This window comes from Nicotiana tabacum, chromosome 15 (genome assembly GCF_000715075.1).
Source record: "Nicotiana tabacum cultivar K326 chromosome 15, ASM71507v2, whole genome shotgun sequence".
Taxonomy (NCBI): Eukaryota; Viridiplantae; Streptophyta; class Magnoliopsida; order Solanales; family Solanaceae; genus Nicotiana; species Nicotiana tabacum.
Window position 1 is genome coordinate 48,004,444 of NC_134094.1, and position 20,720 is coordinate 48,025,163.

General features: G+C 41.0%; 1 protein-coding gene across 1 annotated transcript; it reads left to right on the top strand.

The window, feature by feature from the left end:
- The first annotated feature begins 5,864 nt into the window (after positions 1-5,864).
- Positions 5,865-7,889, top strand: LOC142169615 (uncharacterized). Its single transcript, XM_075231504.1, has 6 exons — positions 5,865-6,034; positions 6,140-6,513; positions 6,607-6,850; positions 7,163-7,224; positions 7,454-7,569; positions 7,851-7,889. Exons 1-6 carry the CDS (start codon positions 5,865-5,867, stop codon positions 7,887-7,889), a joined length of 1,005 nt encoding a protein of 334 aa, XP_075087605.1.
- Positions 7,890-20,720: the final 12,831 nt, after the last annotated feature.

A 20,720-nucleotide genomic window follows, 5' to 3' on the forward strand; every position in this document is an offset into this window, starting at 1 on the left:
CTCAGTCGTGTTTCGGATCGAATTCGGATCATTTTCCTTTATTTTGGCATTGATAGTTCCGCTGAGCATCTGGTTTCCTTGTTCGCGATCGCGTAGAGTTGTTTGATGGCTGGGGAAAAGTTATTCATCGCGTTCGCGAGTCCTCAGACACGTTCGCGAAGGTTAAGGCAAATGTTCAGCGCGTTCACGAGTCTAGCAACGCATTCAATTAGAAGGAAGGAAGGCTAGAAGATGTCAGGCGTTTGTTCTTCGCGGTCGCGAAGTGTTGAATGCGATCGCGTAACTCTAGGAGAATGATCATTGCGTTCGCGAATGTGATGGTGCGATTGAGAAAGAGGAAGTTTCATCTAGTGGGATTTGTTCTATGCGAATGCATGGGATTGTCAGCGTTCGCGAAGTGTAATAACTGGGCAGAGTCTATTAATTTCCATTTAGAGGGTTAGAGTCGTTTTATCATATTTGGAGCTATGGAGCTCGGATTGAAGCGATTTTGGAGGCGATTTTCATCACATGGATTGGGGTAAGTGTTCTCTACTCGGTTTCAATTTTATTTCATGAATCTATCTTTGTTTTTGGCATTTAATTGAGGATTTCAATAGAGAAATTGGGGGATTTTGTCTAAAGTTTCATAGAGTGAATTTTAAGTTTTGAACACTGATTCGGAGTCGGATTTGAGTGAAATTAGTATGGTTGGACTCATAATCAAATGGGTTGTTGGATTTTGTAAGTTTTGTCGGGTTCCGAGGTGTGGGTCCGGGTTTGACCTATTGGTTGACTTTGGGCTTTTGATTAAAGATTCGACCTTTATCATTTGAAATTATTTCCTTAGGCATTATTTGATGTATTTAAGTTGCTTTTGGCTAGTTTCGAGCTTTTCGCAGGTCGGTACGCACGGGATGACATTTTTGGAGTATCGTTTGGCTTGCTCGGTATTGGATTTGGCTTGTTCGGGGTAAGTAACACTTCTAAACTTGGTGTTGAGGGTATGAACCCCTGAATATACGTGATATGTGTTTGTTGTTGAGGTGACGCACATGCTAGGCGACGGGCGTGTGGGCGTGCACCATGTGAATTGTGACTCAGTTATTTCTAAGGTACTGTATAGTTACCTAATCTTATTTGTATCTATGAAATTTCTGCGTGCTAGAGTAATCGAGCCGTGATCCATGTTAGAAATCATGTCTAGGCTATATTCTTATCCTGTTGGGACCCACTGAGGTCATTTATGCTATTGAGTTATTTGCTTACATTGCAATTACATACTCAGTCATACGCATTCATTTGCATATCATATCTCAGTCTCTGTTACCATTTATTGATACATCACATTATCATTTTGGGCTGATCTTTATGACATTGTGAGCCCGAGAGACTGGAGAGATTGATGACTGAGTGAGGCCGAGGGCTTGATGGTGAGGATATTGATGGGATCGGGTTGCATGCCGTAACATGTTTTATTGATTTATGATAGGATCGGTTTGCACGCCATAGCAGGCATTATTGATTCATGCCATGATTGGCTTATTATAGCGCTTGGGCTGGATCTGCCCCTCTGGAGTCTGCACACCCACAGTGAGTGCATATACCTACTGAGTGTGAGTGCTGAGTGCGAGTGTGAGTGCCGAGAGCGAGTGTCGAGTGACTGTGAGGACTAAGTGACTGTGAGGACTGATGCATTGCATTCGACATGAACACTTGACATACATGCATAGAGATGCATTTTTCTCATGTTGTACGATATTGCGTCATTCATGACTTTACATACACATTGACATGTAGGCATAGAGATGTATTTTTCTCATGCCATTTGAAAATGAAACACTGTTGAAAGTTTTGAAAAAAATCACAGTTTTACAAACTTACTCATATTTTGGTGATTTCGGTAAAAGATTTGGTTTTTCACCGATATACTTGAAAATCATGCCTATTTTCCGGAACTGTGAACGAGATAAGCAATATATCTCTGAGTTACTTATTTTATCACTTTTATTATATTGTTATGAACTGTTGTTGGCTATTGGTATTGGACTCCGACTTTTGTTCCAGCTCGTTACTACTTTCAACCTAATGTCGGTTGTACTCATACTACACTTCTGCACCTTGCGTGCAGATGTTAGATGTTGATGTTTTCGTGCACAGCGGGAGCTGTATTTGAAGATGTACCTGCGTTCTGGTCATAGCTGCCTCTTGATCTTGATAGCTTTAGAATTTTAATTTGTTCATGTATATTCAAATAGATGATGTACTTTATTTCATACCAGCTTTGTAAATTCTAAATCTTAGAAGCTCATGATTTGTACTACCAGTCCTTGGAAAATGTATAAAGGTTCAGTTATTTTATCATTCATTTGTCTCAATAAATCTCATTAAATTAGATAGTTGTTAATTGGCTTACCTAGCGGGTTGGGTTAGGTACCATCACGACTAGTTGGATTTTGGGTCGTGACACTAGTCTCACCCTAAAAGTATATGTTATAACATTCCCAACTTGACGACTTTCGACGAAACTTATTTTCTTAAATTCGTTTAGCTTCTAAGCCTTCCAACCCTCTTGGTACTTGTTATTCATGATATTAAATATTTGTAACCTCCATGGTAACATGATTAACTTACTTTATGTACTTTCAAAGATGATCGCATTTCTGAGTTTACATCAATTGACTTACAACGTACTCTCACATACGAAAACATGGGGTGTAACACTTGTTTCCTCTGTTTTATTGTTATTTCATTACATTCGTACATGTTTTTAGTGAGTGCCTTGTTATAACATCGTCACTACCTCGTCGAGGTTAGGATCGACACTTACAGAGTACATGGATCGGTTTAACTCATGCTACACTTCTGCACTTCTTGTGGAGATTCTTGTGTTGGCCCCAACAACACTTAGAGGAGGCTTGCTCGGATTAGCTGATCACGGAGACTTGAGGTATAGTTGCACGGCATCCGCAGCCCTAAAGTTCCCTTCCCTAACTAGTTCTACTATTTATTTCATTTCAAACTGTTGTACTTTCATTCAGACTTCGGTTGTAGTACTGTTAGAATGGTCATGTACTTGTGACACCAGATTTCGGGTTTGATTAGTCAGCGTTGGAATTATTATATCTGTTTTTAAAACTCTACAACTTTATTTCTTATTAAATTGGTTTTAAAAATAATTAATTGTGTGCTAATATTGGCTTGCCTAGCAAGTGGACATTAGACGACATCATGGCCCCAATGTTGGAATTTCGGGTCGTGACAAAATTTGTAGGAAAATATAAAAATATAAGACTTATAATTAGAATTATAATGAGAAAAGTCATATATACACACAACCAAAATCATAATAAACAAATAGTCATAAAAAAGAATACTAAAAATAAAAAAAAGAACTTCAAGCGATAGCGTAAAAATGTATATACTAATTAAATTTCTCATGTAAAAATTTTTAGTTAATAAATAGAATTCATGATTTTATAATGAAAAATATAAAGATACTATTAGGATATTATACATCATATTATACATCATATATTAAAAGTTTTGGTAGGTTTTTTACGAAAATAATAAAAGGCTTATCTCTTTATACTTTTGATGGATTTAAAATTATAATTTAGTAAAACAATATTACATTATTTAAATTTTTAGTAAAATACAAAATGAGAAAACTAATTAAATATTACAGCAGATAAGAATGTACAAAAAGAGGGGGATAAAGATAATTTTATAATTTTTATATTTTGAATTAATAAATAAATAAATAAATAATAAATAACACTCAATAAAATTATTGATAAATTTAGACAATTGAAGAATTTTGAACAGTACAACATCAGTTAAAAAACATTATTTCCAGAGTAAGAAAATATATATTTATAATACATTAAAAGAGAAGTAGTATCAAATAAAACTCCTTTAAATAAAATAAAACTCTAGCTTTGTCCAAATCCAAATTAAACGTAAATTTTACATCCTTTTTAGTCTAATTCTACCGAACTTATTGGCTATTCTGGTAAGCAAAAAACGAAAAGAAGCTCACGTTAGGAGTCTTAGAAAGGTTTTATTTTCAAGTTTTTCTTTTCTTTATATTGTTATAAGCAATTTAATCATTATTTGACCAAACTCAAGTAACACGTAAGCTTCGCACTCCTTTTAGTTCTTCCGAATTTTAAACAATTACTTTTTCTAAATTTTGGTGTCTAATCACATTTAACAAACTTGTAATTTAATTTTTTAATAATTAAGACTTTAAAATTAACTAAAATTTTGGTTAATAAACTCTTACTTATTTGAATTATGTTGAATGTCCTAATACTGTATTTAGAAATTCAAAATCAAGTATATTTTTACTAATAAATATGATTTTATATATTTCGCATTCATATATGATTCAAAACGGAGTAGGCAGAATTTAGTCATGCAATTTCAAAATGGTTTCTGTTATTCAACGTTTTGATAATGAACTAAGACCAAAAATCGGTAATATATCAATTTCCGATTTAAAACAAGGAGTAACTCTTTAATTTTAAGAACTTTTTTTTTCGAGAATTTAAGTTTTTTCCTAATATTTAGGAGATCTAAATCTACTAAATTTGTAATATTAAAATCTTCCTTTTTTGAACTATATATTAAAAGTCCTATTATATTATATCTATTGCGCAAATCTTTTCCTTATTTTATGTAACACAATAATTTTATAAAAGACAAGTAATATCAAAAAATAAAAATATCCACTGTAAGAAGTAAAGAGTAGCTATTACTTGGTGTAGGTTTGAATTATTCTTTTGTTATAAAAGTATAACCAATTAAATCTATATTAGTAAAAATAAAAAATTAAAATAGAGAAAGACTAAGTAGTAAACTATAACTAATGTTGACACTTCTTCAATTTTTCTTATTCTTAATTCTAGATTTTAATCGGTCATAGAGTTAATACTCATAAATTTTATATAATTTAATTATCAAGGTAAAAGTATAAAAGAAACGTACAGAAAGACTTTTTTGTGAAAGGTACGTATAAGCATGTACATTATCTTTTAATTAACCCTCTTCTATAAAATGTATGTACCAAAATGTAAATATATATTATAATAAATATTATAATTAAAAATAAAATAACCCAACAGTTACGATTATTATACTCTTTAGTTCAACAGCAAATTGAAGAAATATTTTCGAAATAACACATAACAATTACATGTCAGAACACAAAAGTTGATAAACATTCATATGATTTCATAAAATTTATATTGATTGACATGTGTACACACGCAAAGCACGTATAATTTTTTTATTTTTACCCTTTAAAAATTAATTTCACACTAGATAAGATAATTATTTTTTTAATATTTAAAACTTTAAAATTAACTAAAATTTTAATTATTAATTTTTTTCTTATTTGAACTACATACGAATTAGGCCCTACTATTTAGGACTTCAAAATCATTAAAATTTTACTATTCCAAATAAGACATGTCCAACTCAAATTTAAGAAAAACCAACCGGCAGCAATTTCAAACTATATGCTATTGGTACGTTTTTTCTCATTTTATTGTTCCTCTCTTAATTTATGTTTATTGCTTTGTGGGACGGGGCCCAGAGGGGGTAAAGGGAACAAGGTCGCCTGTAGGTTGAGAATTGGATCGTGGAATATAGGGACGTTGACGGGTAAGTCTATAAAGCTGGCGAAGATTCTCCAGAAGAGGAGGGTCAATATAGCGTGTGTGCAGGAAATTAGGTGGGTAGGATCGAAGGCGAGGAATGTAGACGGGTATAAATTGTGGTTCTCCGGAATCGTGAAGGGCAAGAACGGAGTGGGCATTTTGGTGGATAGGGAGCCCAGAGAGTCGGTGGTAGAGGTTAGACGGGTGAATGATAGATTGATGGCGATTAAGGTAGTAGTTGGAGGGAACACTCTGAATGTCATTAGCGCTTACGCGCCGCAAACGGGCTTGGACGAGGAGGTTAAAAGGCGCTTCTGGGAGGCGCTGGATGAGGTGGTGCGTGGTATTCCGCCTACGGAGAAGCTATTCATAGGAGGGGCTATGGTGAGGTGCACGGTGGCTTCGGCTTTGGTGATAGGAACGGGGGTGGTACCTCACTGTTGGATTTCGCTAGAGTTTTTGAGTTGGTGATCGTGAACTCTATGTTTCCGAAGATGGAGGAACATTTGGTTTGAGTTGGTGATCATGAACTCTATGTTTTCGAAGAGGGAGGAACATTTGGTTACTTTCCTAAGTATGGTGGCTAAGACTCAGATTGACTATCTCCTCCTCAGGAGGTGCGATAGGGGGTTGTGCGAGGATTGCAAGGTGATTCCAAGTGAGAATCTCGCAACTCAACATAGGCTCCTAGTGATGGACGTCGGTATCTTGATGAAGAGGAAGAAGAGGTTTGTATGGGGTCAGTCGAGGATCAGGTGGGGAACTTTATCTAAGGATAATGCGCGGGAGTTGGAGGGGCGGCTGACGACTATGGGTGCCTGGAAGAGTGGTGGGGATGCTAGTGCTATGTGGACGGCGACGGCGGACTGTATAAGGGAGGTAGCGAGAGAGGTGTTGGGAGTTTCGAAAGGTTACTCTAGTGGGCATCGAGGCGACTGGTGATGGAATGAAGTGGTCCAAGGTAAAGTGAAAGCCAAGAAAGTGGCTTACATTAAGTTAGTAGAGAGCACCGACGAGGATCAGAGGAGAGCGAACAGAGAAAGATATAAGGAGGCTAGGAAGGAGGCAAAATTAGAGGTCACAGAGGCTAAGACTGTTGCATTTGGTCGGCTGTACGAGGAACTTGGGGTCAAAGGTGGGGATAAGAAGTTATTTCGGTTGGAGAAAGCAAGAGAGAAGAAGGCTCGCGACCTGGATCAAGTGAGGTACATCAAAGACGAGGACGGTCGAGTATTGATGTAAGAGGCCCAGATTAGGCAAAGATGGCAGTCGTACTTTCATAAACTTCTTAATGAAGAGGGGGATGGAAACATCATGTTAGGGAAATTGGAGCACTCCGAGAGCCACTGCGACTTTAGGTATTGTAGGCGTATTAAGGTTGAGGAGGTCGTGCATGCGATGGGTAAGATGAGTCGGGACAAAGAGACCGGACCAGACGAGATTACAGTGGAGTTTTGGAGATATGCGGGTAGAGCAGGCTTGGAGTGGCTGACTTGGTTGTTTAATGTTATCTTCAGGATGAAGAGGATGCCTGATGAGTGGCGGTGGAGTACAATGCTTCCAGTGTACAAGAACAAAGGTGATCCAGAATTGTAACAACTATAAGGGTATCAAGTTACTAAGTCATACCATGAAAGTTTGGGAGAGGGTGGTGGAAGGGAGGATAAGAAGGGCGGTGTCTATATCGGAAAACCAGTTCGGATTCATGCCGGGTCGTTCCACTACGGAAGCTATCCACCTTATCAGGAGGTTGGTGGAACAATACAGGGATAGGAAGAGGGATTTGCATATGGTGTTTATTGACCTAGAGAAGGCATATGACAAGGTCCTCAGGGACGTCCTTTGGAGGTGTCTGGAGGGGAAAGGTGTGCCGGTGGCTTACATTAGGGCGATAAAGGATATGTATGATGGAGCTATGACTCAGGTTAGGACTGTGGGAGGTGACTCAGAGCCTTTTCCGGTAGTTATGGGGTTACACCAAGGATATGCGCTCAGCCCATTCTTATTTGCCCTGGCGATGGACGCACTGATACACCATATCCAAGGAGAGGTGCCATGGTGTATGTTGTTCGCTGATGATATAGTTCTGATTGATGATACGCGAGGCGGCATTAATGGGAGACTGGAGGTATGGAGGCTGGCCCTGGAGTCTAAAGGTTTCAAGTTGAGTAGGACTAAGACGGAATATGTGGAATGTAAATTCAGCCACGTGATGGGGGAAGTGGATGTGGAAGTCAGACTTGACTCACAGGTCATCCTCAAGAGAGAAAGTTTTAAGTACTTAGGGTCAATTATCCAGGGAGATGGGGAGATCGACGGAGATATTACGCACCGTATTGGGGTTGGGTGGATGAAATGGAGGTTAGCGTCTGAAGTCCTGTGTGACAAGAATATGCCACCGAAACTCGAAGGTAAGTTCTATAGAGCGGTGGTTATACCGGCCATGTTGTATGGGGCTGAGTATTGGCCAGTCAAAAATTCACATATCCAGAAGATGAAAGTAGCAGAAATGAGGATGTTGAGATGGATGTATGGGCACACTAGGCTGGATAAGATTAGGAATGAAGATATTCGGGAGAGGGTGGATGTGGCTCTGGTGGACGACAAGATGCGGGAAGCGTGACTTAGATGGTTCAGACATGTGCAGAGGAGAAGTCTAGATGCCTCGGTTAGGAGGTGTGAGCGGTTGGCTTTGACAGGTACGAGAAGAGCTAGAGGGCGGCCCAAGAAGTATTGGGGCGAGGTGATCAGATAGGACATGGCGCGGCTCCAGATTTTCGAGGACATGGCTCTTGATAGGAAGGTGTGGAGATTGAGCATTAGGGTTGTAGGTTAAAGGGTAGTCGAGTGGTTTTCCTCTTTGTCCCAGTTTCCCTCTTTGTACCGACGAGTATGATAGTGTTTTGTCTAGCACTTTGTGTTTCACACTTTTGCATAATATTTGTGTTACTACTTTTCTATTTATTTGTTGTCTCTCACGTTGCTGATTATTTTTTGGGTTGTTATTGTCACAGATCTATTGTCTCTAAGCCGAGGGTCTCTCGGAAACAGCCTCTCTACCCCCTCTGGGGTAGGGGTAAGTTCTGCGTACACTCTATCCTCCCCATACCCCACTGGTGAGATTTTACTGGGTTGTTGTTGTTGTTGTTGCTTTGTGCATATTAATTCTCCTTCTCTTATCTTCTTTCGCATAAAAATATGAACAAAGCCAAAAATTATTTATCGAAAAGAAAAGAGGGTTCTAGAAACCAAACCTCCCAAATAATAAACTTTTATACAACCGGGGATGTGTCTAAAAACTATTACTTACAAGTTTTTGTCTACGTCAATACTTTTATGTTGAATATTTCTACCGATGATGGAGAACTTATGTGACATATAAGATCAACAATTATTATTTACAAGAACTTACACATACTTTTAATTTATATAACTTAAACATAATTTTGAATATAATAGTTACGTGATCTTTTAAATTTTTGACTTCATGGAGATTGGATACACGCGTAGCAAGAGACTAGTTATATAGTGTTATAAAACAATAAGAGAAAAAGAAAAGTATAGTAGAGAAAAGTAGAGAGAGAGAATTCTTATTGATTTGGAATAAATTACAATGGAATAGAACCTTCTATTTATAGGGAAAAAGTGACTTAGCCACCAAGTAAAAAACCCTAAAATCTCTCTAAAATATAGACATTCACTATAAATAAAATACTATTTATAATACTCCCCCTTGAATGTCTATTCAATAGATAATGTACCTCGTTAAAACCTTAACTAAAATAAAACCAGTGAAAAAACAATTCTAGAAAAGGAAAAGGAGTACACATGTTTAGAAATACGCCTTTTGGTTGCCTCGTTAAAAACCTTGCAAGAAAAACCCAGTGGGACAAAATCTTATAAGGGAAAAAGAAAAGAGTACAAGGCGTATTAACTCCCCATGATGAGAGCATCAATTTGCATCCTTGAGCCTTCGCATTCTAATCTTGTGCACCATCTTCAAAATATCGCTGGTAGAGATTTGATACACAAATCAGTCATATTAACTTGAATGAACATCATTCTTGATAGATAGATATATAATGTCTTCATAAACTGCCGTGGAATGGCCTTTTCAATATCTCCATAGAGGTAAACAATTCTCGCTATCACATTATCATGCTTATAGTTATAACAAGATACATTTGTGCATAAATTGCACTGAGGATGTGGTACTTCAAGATCAAGAATTGTATATGCTTTAAGCAATTTAAATCCTTTAGGGATTATCATATAAGTATAGTCAAATAAGCCATATAAATAGACTTTAGATTTATATCAAGTTTTCATGTCATGCCGACATATAAAATACATGAAAGTGATTGCACACACCTATTAACTTTATACTTTCCAGTGATTGAACAATATGTCCAAAATTACATGTCTTTCATATGAAATCAAATTCTACTTGAATTATTTCTCCAGACTTAGGATCCTCATATATATTTAGTTCTATTATAGATGTCGTCAACAAATATTTTATATCGGTTCCAACCTCCTTATTTTCATATAGACATAACAAAGAGATCTCTTGTGATGACCTGATAGGTCATCTTAAGTTTCAGAATCTAATTCTGTGTTTCGAGGCCTCAAATACCTCATTTTAGCCTTCTTCGATTTGCGTGCGCAGTTCGGGTGTTCTTCCGGAAGGCTTATATGTACAAAGCTGATAAAAATAAGAATTTTACCTTAAAACTTATTTGAGTTAATTTCGGTCAACGTTTTGAGCAAACAAACCCGGATCCGTATTTTGACAGTCCCGATGGGTCCGTATCATAATTTGGGACCTGGGTGTATGTCCCGAATTGATTCGGAGGTCCCTAGCTTGAGTTATTGATTTTTGTTGAAAATTGAAAGTTTGAAAGTTTTATGATTTTTAAGAATCGACTGATGTTTTGTCTTGTTGATACCAGGTCCGTATATTGGTTCCGGAGCCTGATACAGGCCCACTATTATATTTATGACTTGTCTGTCAAATTTGGTGAGAAACGGAGTTGGTTTGGCGTGATTTGGACGTTCAGTTGTGAAAATAGAAGTTTTAAAGTTTTCTTGAAAATTTCATTTGATTTGGTATTCGATTCGTAGTTCTAGGCATTATTTTGGTATTTTGTTCATGCGAGCGAGTTCGTATGAGGTTTTTGGACTTGTGTGCATAATTAGTTTGGAGCACCGAGGGCTCAGTTGAGTTTCGGATAGGCTACGGGTGTTTTAAAACTTAGAAAATCTGGGTTTTTGGGTATGCTTCAGTTGTTATTTGGTATCTTCTTCTTCGCGTTCGCGAAGGTACTCTCGCTAACACGAAGAATAAAGTGGGGCAGGGTGATTTTCTTAATCGCGAATGCAGTAGCTGGGTCGCGAACGCAAAGCTATGGGGGTCTAACCCTTCGCGAACGCGAAGCTTTAGGGACCTAGGGGAGGGGTCAGTTATTCTTCTATGCAAACGCGAGCATCGGTTCGCGAACGCGAAGGCCAGGGGGAGCAGCCTTTGCGAACGCGAAGGGGGACTCGCGAACGCGAAAGCCACTCGGGCTGCTGCTCATCGCGAACGTGGCAGGCCCTTCAAAAACGCGAAGAAGGCCTGACGCTTGTGACTTAAAACAGAACAGTAGCGGGATTTTTCCTAAATTTTCATAACCCATCCATTAGAACACGGACTAGGAGCGATTTTGAAGAGAAAATTCAACATCAATTCATAGGTTTGTACTCTTTAACTCATTTTCTTCCATTTCTAACGTCACCCATTAATTCCTAGCCCTAATCTTTGTTCTTTCATGGTAGAAAACTGGGATTTAGGAAGAATTGGAGGTTTTTTCAAATTGGGAATTTAGACCTCAATTTGGGGTCAGATTCCGAAACTAGTTACATAATCGGGCTCAGGGGTGAATGGGTAAGTAGATTTTGGTCCGAACCTCAGGTTTTGACCAAGTGGGATCGGGGTCGATTTTTGACTTTTGGGGGGAAAATTTGGGAAATCTAAATTTATGCCTTTTAATTGATTCCTTTAGCAATATTTGATATTATTGAGTCAATTGTGGTTAGATACGAGTGGGTTGGAGGCGAATTCTAGAGGAAAAGTTGTGATTGAGCATTGAGTGACCTTTGGAGCGAGGTAAGTGTTGTGTCTAACCTTGACTTGATGGAATTAGGAACCCTCGGATTATGTATTATGTGAATTTTATGTGAGCGGTGTATATGCGAGGTGACGAGTGCTTATGCGCCGCCGAATTATCTGTGTCCCTTTTTTCCCGCTTTTCTTTAATTATCTCCTTCCCTGCCTTAATTGTTATATGCTCTAAATGCGTTTCCATGCCTAATTGCTACCTGTTAATCAATGTCTTCTCCTGTTTATGATATTAGATTTTTTCATAGTTTCATAATCTCCTGCTAATTGCTCAAGTTGGTTTATTTGCACTTCCTAGTTGTAAATTTCTGGACTGGTCTCACTGTGTAGTATTACTTATGTAGATCCTCATGTTGTACCAGGTTTCCTATTTGGTTTAGTTTGGTATTTATGGATTGTAAAGGCTTTCCGTGATTTGAATTGTAAATTATATTGTGCACCTTGAGTACTTGGTATTGATATGGTGGAATCGGGTTACACGCCGCAACAAGTGTAATAAGGGTGGACTGATATGGTGTAATAAGGGTGAATCTATATTGTATGGTGGGATCGGGTTGCACGCCGCAACAGATGTAATAAGGGTGGATTGTTTTGGTGGAATAAGGGTGAATTATGATACCGATATTGTGATATGGTGGGATCGGGTTGCGCGCCGCAATACACATATATATACTCATTGTTGTTAATGTTGTTACGAGGAAATAAGGGAGGATTATGTGATGTACGGTGAGATCGGGTTGCGCGCCGCAATAACCTATGTGTTTATATTTCCCTAAGCTATGTTAGTTTTACGGTACTTTCTTTTGAACTTAAGGATTGGTAATTCTGAACGTTGCTGGCTTATTTCCTGAAGTTGTAGCCATTATTTTCAATTTACTGCTTTATTTCGCTCTGTATATCCCTTTTTCTGTCTTTATTATATATATTGCGTACAGGTTGTAGTGTGAGTGACCCGCCTTAGCCTCGTCACTATTTCGTCGAGGTTAGGCTCGGCACTTACAGAGTACTTGGGGTCGATTGTACTCATACTACACTCTGCGCTTCTTGTGCAGATTTTGGCATTGGTACCAGCTGATCGAGAGGCGTAGCAGCTCAGACTGGTTCATTGGAGACTCAAGGTAGATCTGTTGGCATTCGCAGACCTTGAAGTCCCCATCTATCTTCCCCTATTTTTTTCTATTTCTTTCATTCAAATAGTTGTATTTCTTTCAGACTTTACTTGTAGTAAATCCTAGAAGTTCGTGAATTGTGACTCTAGATCCGGCTTGTAGTAAATATTATAGCATTTATATTATTCCGCACTCATTTCATTTCATTTCAGCTTATTTCATTTTATGTACTGAATTGAATCAAAACTGGCTTAATGATTCTCTAACGTTGGCTTGCCTAGCAAGTGAAATGTTAGGCGCCATCACGGTCCCGAAGGTCAGAATTCCGGGTCGTGACAAGTTAGTATCAGAGCACTAGGTTGCCTAGGTCCCACAATTCACGAGCAGGCTTATTAGAGTCTGGAAGATCGGTACGGAGACGTCTATGCTTATCTTCCAGAGGCTTTGAAGTTTAGGAACCATTTCACTTCTATTCTTCTCTATCGTGCGATTTTATTCTATCATTGCTGATTGAACTCTTCTATTCTTGTCCTTTCGTAGATGGCGAGAACACGTGCTACGTCTTCAGTTGGACAGCAGCCGGAGCCCCTAGTGGCAGCTCCTACGAAGGGCAGAGGTCGAGGCCGAGGCCGTGCCAGAGGCCGAGGCAGGGGCAGAGCTCAGCCCAGAGCTCGAGCAACAGCACCAACAGTGGAGCCCTGGGTGGAGTTTGAGGAGGAGGTTCCAGCCCAGACTGTGCCTGCTGGACCAGCTCAGGTTCCAGAGGGGTTCATCGCCACCCTAGTGCTTCAGGATGCTTTGGTCTGTTTGGTAGGCCTTATGGAGAGTGTGGCCCAGGCCGGTACCTTTCATATGGCACCAGTCGTCTCTCAGGCTGGGGGAGGAGCACAGACTCCCACTACTCACACTCCAAAGCAAATGGCTCCCCAGTATCAAACTCCAGTAGCCTCTCCAGTTGGGATTGTTCAGCCAGTTGTTGCGGCACAGGCCGGTGATGATCCACCATGTCTTCTGAGGCTTTATGGAGATTAGATAGGTTTACTAAGCTCTTTCCAGTTCACTTCAGTGGTGCATCTTCAGAGGATCCCCAGGAGTATCTTGACAATTATCATGAGGTGCTACGGAACATGGGTATAGTGGAGACCAATAGGGTCGATTTTGCTGCATTTCAGATGACAGGTTCCGTCAAGAAATGGTGGAGAGATTATTTGTTGACCAGACCAGCTGGATCTCTTACTCTTACTTGGGACCAGTTCTCTCAGGCCTTCCTAGAGAGATTTCCTCCCTATCATATTGAGAGAGGAGTATCGCCATCAGTTCAAGCGTCTCCAATAGGGCAGTATGATTGTTACTCAGTATGAGACCCATTTTGTGCATTTGGCCCGTCATGCTCTTTTCTACTTCATACTGAGAGAGAGAGGGTGAGGAGGTTTATTGAGGGACTTGCTCAGCCTATCAGGTTGCAGATGGCTAAGGAGACTGGGAGTGAGATTTCTTTTCAGGCGGCTGCCAATATCCCCAGGCGAGTCGAGATGGTTCTTGCACAAGGAGGTCAGGGGTCTGACAAGAGACCTCATCATTTCAGTGGGTTTAGCGGTGCCTCATCCGGAGGCAGGGGTACTTTTGGTAGAGGCCGTCCTCCTAGGTTGTTTCATTCAGCACTTCAGTTATCCCACAGTGCTTCAGGGAGTCGTGGTTCTTGTGTGCCTCATTCCGGATAGCCAGCCTACAGTGCACAACCAGCTCCTATCAGTGCACCTCCTATTCAGAGCTATTGTCGTGGTTATCCGGCCCGTTCGGGTCAGTCTTAGTTTTTCCAGCGACAACACCAGGATGGATGTTTCGAGTGTGGTGGTTATGGGCATATCAGGAGGACCTATCCGAGATTATTGGGCATCACGCCACAGCATCAGGGTTCTCGTACCATGGTCCCGGCACCAGTTGATGCACCGCCTGCTCAGCTATCCAGAGGCAGGGGTCAGGCATCCAGAGGTAGAGGCCAGACTGTTAGAGGTGGAGGTCAGGCAGTTAGAGGTGGAGGCCAGCCAGCTAGAGGCCGTCTCAGGGGCGTGGTTCAGAGCGGTGGGGCTCAGCCCCGATGTTATGCTTTTCCAGCCAGGCCTGAAGCTGAGTCATCTGACGTTGTTATCACAGGTACTGTTTCAGTTTGCAGTAGAGATGCTTCAGTTCTGTTTGATCCGGGTTCTACTTATTCATACGTGTCATCCTATTTTGCTTCATATTTTGTTGTACCTCGTGATACTTTGAGTGCTTCTGTTTATGTGTCCACACCTATGGGAGATGCTATTGTTGTAGATTGTGTTTATCGTTTATGTGTGGTCACTATTGGGAGTCTTGAGACTAGTGCAGATCTTCTACTTCTCGATATGGTCGATTTTGATGTCGTTTTGGGAATGGATTGGTTGTCACCTTATCATGCTATATTGGATTGTCACGCCAAGATGGTGACCTTAGCCTTGCTGGGGTTGCCTCGATTAGAGTGGAGAGGACTTCTGGCCATTCTACTAGCAGGGTTATCTCTTATGTGAAGGCTCGGCATATGGTCGAGAAGGGGTGTCTAGCTTATTTGGCTTATGTTCGCGATTCTAATGCGGAGGTTCCTTCTATGAATTCAGCACCAGTTGTTTGTGAGTTTCCAGAGGTGTTTCCTGCAGACCTGTCGGGGATGCCACCCGACAGAGATATTGATTTCTATATTGATTTGGCTCCGGGCACTCAGCTCATTTCTATTCCGCCATACCGTATGGCCCCGCTAGAGTTGAAAGAATTGAAGGAGCAGTTGCAGGTTTTTCTTGATAAGGGCTTCATTAGACCTAGTATCTCGCCCTGGGGTACACCTATGTTATTTGTGAAGAAGAAGGATGGATCGATGAGGATGTGCATAGATTATCGAACAAAGTCACCATCAAGTAAGTATCCATTGTCGAGGATTGATGACTTATTTGATCAGCTTCAGGGTGCCAAGGTGTTTTCGAAGATTGATTTGAGGTCTGGCTACCATCAATTGAGGATTAGGGCATCTGATTTCCCTAAGACAAGTTTTCGGACTCGGTACGGGCATTATGAGTTTTTGGTGATGCCCTTTGGGTTGACAAATGCCCCAGCAACATTTATGGATTTGACGAACCGAGTGTTCAAGCCTTATTTGGACTCCTTTGTGATTGTGTTTATTGATGATATCTTGATCTACTCCCGCAGTTAAGAGGAGCACGAGCAGTATCTTCGGATTGTACTTCAGACCCTGAGGGACAACCAGTTATATGCTAAATTTTCAAAGTGCAAGTTTTTGCTGGATTCAGTCGCTTTCTTGGGGCACGTTGTATCAGCAAAGGGCATTCAGGTAGATCCTAAGAAGATTCAGGAGTTTCTTAGGTTTGGCGGGCTATTACCGTCGATTTGTGGAGGGGTTTTCATCTATAGCAGCCCTGTTGACCAGGTTAACCCAGAAGGGTGCCCCGTTCGGATGGTCAGACAAGTGTGAGGCGAGCTTTCAGAAGCTCAAGACTGCTTTGACTACAGCGCCGGTGTTGGTGTTGCCCACAGGTACAGGATCTTATATGGTATATTGTGATGTATCCCGTTTTGGGCTCGGTGCAGTATTGATACAGGATGGAAGGGTGATTGCATATGCATCACGGCAGTTGAAGGTTCATGAGAAGAATTACCCTGTCCATGACTTAGAGTTGACAGCCATTATTCATGCGCTGAAGATTTGGAGGCACTATCATTATGGCGTGTCATATGAGGTCTTCACGGATCATCGGAGCCTACAGTATTTGTTCAAGCAAAAGGATCTCAATTTGAGGCAGAGGAGGTGGTTGGAGCTATTGAAAGACTATGATATCACCATCTTGTATCATCCCGGGAAGGCCAATGTGGTGGCCGACGCCTTGAGTAGAAAGGCAGCGAGTATGGCCAGCCTTGCGTTCATTCTAGTCGGTGAGAGACCGCTTGCATTAAATGTTCAGACTTTGGCCAATCAGTTTGTGAAGTTGGATATTTTAGAGTCCGACAGTGTTCTAGCTTGTACAGTCACTCGGTCTTCCTTGTTCGAGTGCATCAGAGATCGGTAGTATGACGACCCTCATTTTTTGGTCCTTAGGGACATAATGCGGCACGGTGGTGCCAAACAGGTTACTATTGGAGATGATGGATTTTTGAGGATGCAGGGTTGTGTTTGTGTGCCTAATGTGGATGGACTTCGTGAGTTGATTCTTGAGGAGGCCCACAGTTCCCGGTATTCTATTCATCCGGGCGCCGCCAAGATGTATCAGGACTTGCAGAAGCATTATTGGTGGAGGAGGATGAAGAAGGATATAGTTGTTTATGTAGCTCGGTGTCTAAATTGTCAGCAAGTAAAGTATGAGCATTAGAGACCTTGTGGTTTGCTTCAGAAGATAGAGATTCCTGAGTGGAAATGGGAGCGTATCACTATGGATTTCGTTGTTGGACTCCCACGGACTCAGAGGAAGTTCGATGTAGTTTGGGTCATTGTGGACAGGCTGACCAAGTCAGCTCATTTCATTTATGTGGCAGTTACCTATTTTTCATAGCGGTTAGCTGAGATCTACATCCGCGAGATCGTCCATCTTCATGGTGTACTCGTGTCTATCATTTCCGATCGAGGTACACAGCTCACCTCGCACTTCTGAAGGGTAGTACAGCATGAGTTGGGCATGCGGGTTGAGTTGAGCACAGCGTTTCATCCCCAGATGGACGGACAATCCGAGCGCACTATTCAAATATTGGAGGATATGCTCCGCGCATGTGTTATAGACTTCGGAGGATTGTGGGATCAGTTCTTGCCCCTTGCAGAGTTTGCCTACAACAACAGCTACCAGTCAAGCATTCATATGGCTCCCTATGAGGCATTATACGATAGGCGGTGTCGGTCACTAGTTGGGTGGTTTGAGCCAGGGGAGGCTCGGTTGTTAGGTACAGATTTGGTACATGATGCCTTGGATAAGGTTAGGATTATTTAGGATCGACTTCGCACAGCTCAGTCCAGGCAGAAGAGTTATGGCAGCCGTAGAGTTCGTGATGTTGCATTCATGGTCGGAGAGAGAGTGTTGCTCTGGGTATCACCCATGAAGGATGTGATGAGGTTCGGAAAGAAGGGCAAGTTGAGCCCTAGGTACATCAGACCCTTCGAGATTCTGGAGAGAGTAGGCGAGGTGGCTTATAGGCTCACATTGCCACCTAGTTTAGCAGCTGTTCATCTGGTATTCCATGTGTCCATGCTCCGAAAGTATCATGGTGATCTGTCCCATGTGTTAGATTTTAGCTCTGTCCAGTTGGATAAGGATCTGACTTACGAGGAGGAGCCGGTGGCTATTCTAAACCGGCAGGTTCGACAACTGAGGTCTAAAAGTTATCCTTCAGTTCGAGTGCAGTGGAGAGGTCAGCCCGTCGAGGCAGCTACTTGGGAGTCCGGGTCAGACATGCGGAGTAGATATCCACACCTTTTCACCAGCCCAGGTACTTTTGTATGTCCGTTCGAGGATAAACGGTTGTTTTAGAGGTGGAGAATGTGATGACCCGATAGGTCATCTTAGGTTTCAGAACCTACTTCTGTGTTTCGAGGCCTCAAATACCTTATTTTAGCCTTCATCGATTTACGTGCACAGTTCGGGTGTTCTTCCAGAAGGCTTATATGTTAAAAACTGATAAAAATAAGAATTTTGCCTTAAAAACTTATTTGAGTTGACTTCTGTCAACGTTTTGAGCAAACAGATTCGGATCCATATTTTAACGGTCTCGGTGGGTCCATATCGTAATTTGGGACCTGGACGTATGCCCCGAATCGAATTTGGAGGTACCTAACTCGAGTTATTGATTTTCTTTGAAAATAAGAAGTTTGAAAGTTTTATGATTTTTAAGAATCGACTAATGTTTGGTCTTGTTGATATCAGGTCCGTATTTTGGTTTCGGATCCCGGTACAGGTCCACTATTATATTTATGACTTATCTGTCAAATTTGGTGAGAAACGGAGTTGGTTTGTCGTGATTCGGGCGTTCAGTTGTGAAAATAGAAGTTTTAAAGTTTTCTTGAAAATATCTTTTGATTTGATGTCTGATTCGTAGTTCTAGGCGTTATTTTGGTGTTTTGTTCACGAGCGAGTTCGTATGAGGTTTTTGGACTTGTGTGCATAATTGGTTTGGAGCACCGAGGGCTCGGGTGAGTTTCGGATAGGCTATGAGTGTTTTGAAACATAGAAAATCTATTTTTTTTTTGTGCTTCAACTGTTATGTGGTGTCTTCTTCTTCGCGTTCGCGAAGGTACTCTCGCAAACGCGAAGATTAAACTGGGGCAGGGTGATTTTCTTAATCGCAAACGTGGTAGCTGGGTCGTGAACTCGAAGCAATGGGGGCCTTACCCTTCGCGAACACGACCAGCTTCTCGCGAACGCGAAGCTTTAGGGACTTGGGGGAGTGGTGAGTTATTCTTCTACGCGAACGCGAGCATTGGCTCGCGAACGCGAAGGCCAGGGGGAGCAACCTTCGCAAACGCGAAGGAGGACTCGCGAACGCAAAAGCCACTCGGGCTGCTGCTCATCGCAAACGCGATAGGCCCTTCGCGAACGCGAAGAAGGCCTGACGCCTATGACTTAAAACATAACAGTAGCGGGATTTTCCCAAAATTTCATAACCCTTCCATTAGAACTCGGCCTAGAAGCGATTTTGAAGAGAAAACTCAACATCAATTCATAGGTTTGTACTCTTTAACTCATTTTCTTCCATTTCCAACATCACCCATTAATTTTTAGCCCTAATCTTTGTTCTTTCATGGTAGAAAACTAGGAATTTAGGAAGAATTGGGGGGGTTTTGGAAATTGGGGATTTAGACCCCAATTTGGGGTCGGATTCCGAAACTAGTTACATAATCGGGCTCAGGGGTGAATGGGTAAATGGATTTTGGTCCGAACCTTGGGTTTTGACCAAGCGGGACAGGGGTCGATTTTTGACTTTTGGGGGGGGGGAGTTTGGGAAATCTAAATTTATGCATTTTAATTAATTCCTTTAGCAATATTTGATATTATTGAGTCAATTGTGGTTAGATATAAGTGGGTTGGAGGCGGATTCTAGAGGAAAAGATGTGATTTAGCATTGAGTGGCCTTTGGAGCGAGGTAAGTGTTGTGTCTAACCTTGACTTGAGGGAATTAGGAACCCTCAGATTATGTGTTATGTGAATTTCATGTGAGCGATGTATATGCGAGGTGACGAGTGCTTATGCACCGCCAAATTATTTGTGTCCCTGTTTTTCCCGCTTTTCTTTAATTATCTCCTTCTCTGCCTTAATTTATATATGCTCTAAATGTGTTTCCATGCCTAATTGCTACCTGTTAATTAATGTTTTCTCTTGTTTATGATATTAGATCTTTTCATAGTTTCATAATCTCCTGTTATTTGCTCAAGTTGGTTTATTTGCACTTCCTAGTAGTAAATTTATAGACTGGTCTCGCTGTGTAGTATTACTTATGTAGATCCTCATGTTGTACCAGGTTTCTTATTTGGTTCAGTTTGGTATTTATGGATTGTAAAGGCTTTCCGTGATTTGAATTGTAAATTTTATTGTGCACCTTGAGTACTCGGTATTGATATGGTGGGATCGAGTTGCATGTCGCAACAGGTGTAATGTAATGACCCGGCCGGTCGTTTCGAGAGATATAGCCCTGTTTCCCACATTTCTGCTTCTTTTGTGCTTTACAGCTGTATTATGTCTTACCGGGTTGGTTGGTTAAGGTCCAGAGTGGTTTTGGAGAGAATTGAGACACTTAGTCTCT